General features: G+C 46.0%; 1 protein-coding gene across 1 annotated transcript; it reads right to left on the reverse strand.

Moving 5' to 3' along the window:
- Nucleotides 1-958: 958 nt before the first annotated feature.
- TMEM215 (transmembrane protein 215) lies at nt 959-4643 on the reverse strand. Its single transcript, XM_032675429.1, has one exon. It carries the CDS (start codon nt 4442-4444, stop codon nt 3725-3727), a length of 720 nt encoding a protein of 239 aa, XP_032531320.1. The 5' UTR covers nt 4445-4643; the 3' UTR covers nt 959-3724.
- Nucleotides 4644-5307: the final 664 nt, after the last annotated feature.

The following is a 5307-nucleotide window of genomic DNA, read 5'->3' on the forward strand; positions in this document are numbered from 1 at the left end:
AGAGTCTCCTGAGAGAGACTCTGAGCACACTCTCCTCCTGCTTGTTCCATTCCTGGCAGAAAGGACCAGTCACTGTTTAGTGCTCAGGAGGACAAACTGCACACTGACTAAAACTTCCAACTGTCTGTTAAAGACTTTGCAACGATCAGCTTGCATGACTGTAAAAAATGTTATTTGTGAAAACAGAAATTTAAAAAAAGTAACACAAAATTTCCCTGTGTACCACTGATCTATGTATCACATTTCTTCTTAAAAGAAGATAAACTCTACTACAACACTACGACAAATGCTATTCCAAAAATAATTTTTATATATCTTAGACACCTTCTCTGAATGTACAAATCACTGTTTTACTTCAAACACTATATACAACCTGCCACCCACGTTTTAGGGCCAAGCAGTATGTGGCAATAGACATCCCACAAACAGAGCTCCCCTACAGCTGCATGCATTATTTGGAAGATAACACTGAGAAGTGGGATTTTGATCCAGAGGTTTTTTAAACTAGTAAGAACAGAAAGAAACTCTCACCTCTGGTTGTGGCTTAGAGTCACACCCCAAGCTGTGGTATTCTGAAGCCAAATTCAGACTAGAAGCTGTCTCTGAAAAGCAACATGATTATTCCTTCCTGTTCTAAGGTCAGCACTGGTACTGCAAGTTCTAGTGGCCATCAGAAGAGACCACAAGAGCTGAACAAAAATAAAGTCCTAGTACCTCTCTGGCCTGGGCATGTTATCTACATAAAAACCTTAAAGCTTCTGTCATGCTACCTTCGATCAAATAAGCAGTAGATTTCTACTGCAAAACCATGGTGTTTGAAAAAAGTCACTTTATTAAAAAAACCACAAACAATTAACAAATGCTTATTTTTAAAATAGCCAAATTAATCCATTTCCATTTCATTCTCTAACTAGCAGAAAAGAAAGGGCAAAAATATAAAGAAAGAGATTTCAGAGGCCACACTAATATATTTCTTTAACATCAAATTCTCACATGTTCAATAAAAAACTTTAGTGGATCATGGTGGATTAGCCTAGAAATATTGCCTAAAGGTGTAGTTTGTTAAGAAATCTTACCTCAGCAAAATGAATTAGAGGGATGATATTGCTTGTAAATATCACATTTTAAGCATATTTTTTTAATATATCTTTATATATTGTGGGAAGTTTTCACTCCCATTAAACTTTGCTTTAATACAAACGTTCTGGAGTTTTTACACTAAGAATGGAATAACACATGTGACTCAGATCTGCATGTCTGTATCTCAAGTTAGATATTTACCATTCCGTTTATCACTAGAGTTTGCTGTCTTGTCTTGAAAAATCCCACATAACTTTTGACAGAGAATATGTAATCCTAGAAAAAATGGAAAACCTTCACCTCTTCCCACATATATAGATATATATTTGCAGAACTGTACAAATCTAGGTTCCCAGCAGGCTGATGCTTTGCTCTCTTATGCAAGTGATTGCTCACAACCCTGTTAAGGGCAGCACACAGCTACCCAGTAGCCTGTTTTCTCATGGTGGGTCTGATCTTCAGGGATGCTGAGCACACATGAGCACACACCAAGACCCTCACCTGCTTTCCTTGGAAACAAAAAGTAAAAGATTCTATTCCTCATCATGTTCATCAGCAGTATTTTAGCTGTTGGCTTAAGAGGTTGTGAAGTAAGATTTCCCAGTGCCATCAAAGACCTGCTCTGTACACTGCAGAATAAGGTCCTACAGTGACTAAGCTTGCAGGAGGCAAGCTGCTGACAACAGAGTGCTTTTATGTGAAAGTGGGAGCTGAATATGTCAGAGAGAGGGTCTGTCTTGTGGAATTCCTTTGCTCAGCGAATAAAACTTGGGCTGGACAGAGTGTAAGGGTTTATTTACTACCACAATACTCTTCCTGCATGCCTGAGCAGCAAAGCTGCTAGTAACCACCTATTGAGTGGCTTTATCTGACTCAAACTAGCTAGTGTTTTTTGAATGTATCCTAATAGCATCCTGATGCTAAAGTGTGGCCAAAGCTTTAACATCTTGTTTGGTCTGAAAGAAATCAAACTATCCAATGTAAAAAATTTTGTTTCCTCCTTCTGGAAAGCTTTTCAGAGACTGGCCGACTGTTACTACTTGAAGTAAGTTTCTAAACAAGCAAACAAACACACAAGTGTATGCATAATATTTACATTCAGTATCCAGACAATTCCGTGGGCAGGGAAAGCTCATTTCAGTGCAAAATTCTTTTGCACTTTCTACACAACATCTGAGGTTGCTACAAAAGAAGGCCTGTTTTTCTTGTTTCCTATTGTGGTAATTCAAAACATTTATCTGGTGCAATTTATGGTTGACAAAAACCAGCTAAGTAGAGACAGTTAGTAAGACTTGCAGCACACAGGAACTTTTTGAAGTTGTGAGAGTTTAGTTATAGGAACTGGGGCTTTGTGAGATGCTAACTCTGTGCTTCAGCAACCTAAGACCTTAACCCTTGGAGCAGCTGCTTAGCATGTACATTGTGTTACACCATGTCTCTGATACCTAGTTAGTAGAGGCCAGTTAAGATTTGTATACACAGCATGGAAAATGCAATTTACTGTTGGACAGAATAGCTGGGATTTGTGTTTCTGCATGTTAACTGCAGGCTCAGATATTGAATGAACCAGGTTAATCCTCATTACTTGCTTCGTATTTTCTTGCTACGTATCCACAAGCTGTGAGCAAAAATGTGTCAGGTAGGTCCTCTGTTCCCTCCCCACAGCAAAGCATGGCTTTGAGACCTCTGACTGGACTGTAACCATGCATCACCCATACAGAAACATCTGGCATTTTAGAAAAGGCACAAGAAAATGGCATTTTCAGAGGGGTAAGATCCTGCTCTGCACATAACTCATAGAAGTCTATTCCCTAAGCAACTTTTGAGGTACTGAAATACATTTTAAAGGCCTAAGTCCACTGACATCTGCTTCTAGTCTGTGCGAGAACTGTGTCATGATCATGTTGTAATCTCCTTGTCAAATATGCCTATAAAATCCCAAAGTGTTAGAAACATTCCAGTGAAGTCAAGACCAGTGGAAAATTAAGCTAACACATCTGTGTTGCGTGCTATTGATGATGGATTAGCCTTTGAAAAGTCCTCTGGGTCTATCTGGTTCCTAGGAGACTTTCAGAAGAGCCCACAGGGTCAGCATATTGATTTCTTGATGCAGAGGAAAATAAAATCCTGTCAGGAAGAAGAAGGGGGACAAATCACTTCTACACTCCCTGACATCAGCCATCTACTGAAGTGCATGTTGACATCTCTCAATCCCTCCCAAAATGAAGTGACAGTATTTCAAAGATTCATTCAGCTATAGAGCACCACATTCTTTCCCACAGACAGCTTGAGTCTGATTCAGCTCTTGATCCCAACTGACAGCCACTACCCTCCTGCCAGGCTGCCTACAGGCTTCGTACAATAGGTAGCAGGAAAACAGAAGGGAGAGAAAGGGAGAAAATAAAATTAAAATGTAAATTTTTTTTCCCCCAAAATGACGAATGGAATTCTTTAACCTCTAAACATGCTTGTTTACTTACAGAAAGAGTATTTCAGGCACAAAAGGTTTGAGTCAGTCACATACCAGGTTAAATTGAAATAGTATCAGGATTGTCCCATGCAGTGTAGTCAGCTATATTATCCCCTATCAAGAAGTTGAAGTTGCAGTTTTTGTATACACACATATATGTAAAGTATGTGTCTTTCACACTATGCTCTCCTGGTCTGAGTTGATTCCGGTAGGGTTTATGTAACAACAGTATCTGTCATAAGGGCTGTTATCCTTGTAAGAACAGACAATGATACTGTCTTTAGGTGCCACAAAAATGTTGTCTTCAATTTCAGGGCAAGCAGTGCTGTCCCTGCTGGGAGAAGAGCTCTTCTTCTCCAAGGCACTGTATGTAGAGCCATCTCCCACACACAGAGTCACCGGCATCTGTGGGTAAGGGGTCTCCAGGTATTTCAGCATGTCCTCCTGTTCCACTTTCTTGATGAGGCTGCTGCATTCTCCCATGGTGGCAGCGGCGGTGGTGCAGACGAACACGGAATTCTCCTCACCCCGCAGCACTCTCCTGTCCCTCTGGTATGTTTTCTTGGCCAGTTTGTCACAACTCCCCTTGCCAGACTCCAGGTCTGAGGGGGTCCTTAGCAGCTCCATGACATCTCGGTCCTTCACTCGCTTACAACACGGACGCATGTCATCGGGCCATTTGGTGCAGCCGTCGGTCTTTCTGGTGAGGGCAATAGCGGCGATGCCCGGCAGGCAGATGGCCGGCCCGATGGCCAGCAGCGGGATGTCTCCCAGGGTCTCTCCCTTCATGCCAGACACGGTGAACATGAAGCCGAACACTAGGAAGACGCTGACCAGAGCCACCACCAGCCCCGTCCGGGGGTTGATGTCGTCGGGTCTCAGGGTCCGCGCCATCCTGCCGCTGGGTGCGGGGACACTTCCCTCCACCGGAGCGCCCCTCGGGACAGGGGACAGATGTGCCCCGGCAAGCGACTCAAGTTTCCCAGACAGTGAAGCGCGGAGAACTCCTACAGCCGGCACCACTCGCCTTCCCGTCGGTGGAGCCGCAGACGGAGGGCGGGCCGGAGCCAGGAGCCGTTCTGCCTCCTCCCTCTCTTCCTCCCTAGCTCCTCGGAGCCGCCTTAAGCTGCGCTGAGGCGGGAGCGGCCCTCCCTCCTCCGGCAGCCCCGCCACGCCCTCCCACGAGTGGGTTCGGGGGGTTCAAACCCCGGCAAAGGGTGGGAGAAGAGACACCCAGGCGGTTTTAAGCAGTCGGTGGGCGGGGAGCAAGCGGTCGAGAAGGAATACCTGCCCTGCCGCCTCCTCCTCCCCCTCCTTGTCCTCCTCCCCCTCCTTGTCCTCCTCCTCTGGCCCCACCGGAGCCCCGCAGCAGCCGTGAGTACGCGCACGGCCCCCGAGTGCCGCGGCGCGGGTGCTGCGGGGTTGGTACTGGGGGGTCGGCGGAGTTCCGCCACTTGATGGTCACCACTGCTTGGCCGGCCCTGCCGCCACTCCGGGCAGTCTTTCTTTCACGAGTGGACCCCCGACTGGCTTCCTTCCAGGGGGAGTCGGCCTGTGCATCCTGCGTACGGACCTCCGCCCCGAAAGCCCCTGTCTCCGCGGGGACAGGGCTTGCGGACAAAATCCTCCCCCGGACAGGCAGCAGTCTTGCCCCGAGTCCTTTCCTCAAGGCACAAGTGGAGAGCAAGGCTTCAGGAGATGCTGTGCTGCAGCTGGATTTCACCTCGAAGGAGGCCCTTAGGGAAAAAGCCTCTCCA

Source organism: Chiroxiphia lanceolata, chromosome Z (assembly GCF_009829145.1).
Source record: "Chiroxiphia lanceolata isolate bChiLan1 chromosome Z, bChiLan1.pri, whole genome shotgun sequence".
Taxonomy (NCBI): Eukaryota; Metazoa; Chordata; class Aves; order Passeriformes; family Pipridae; genus Chiroxiphia; species Chiroxiphia lanceolata.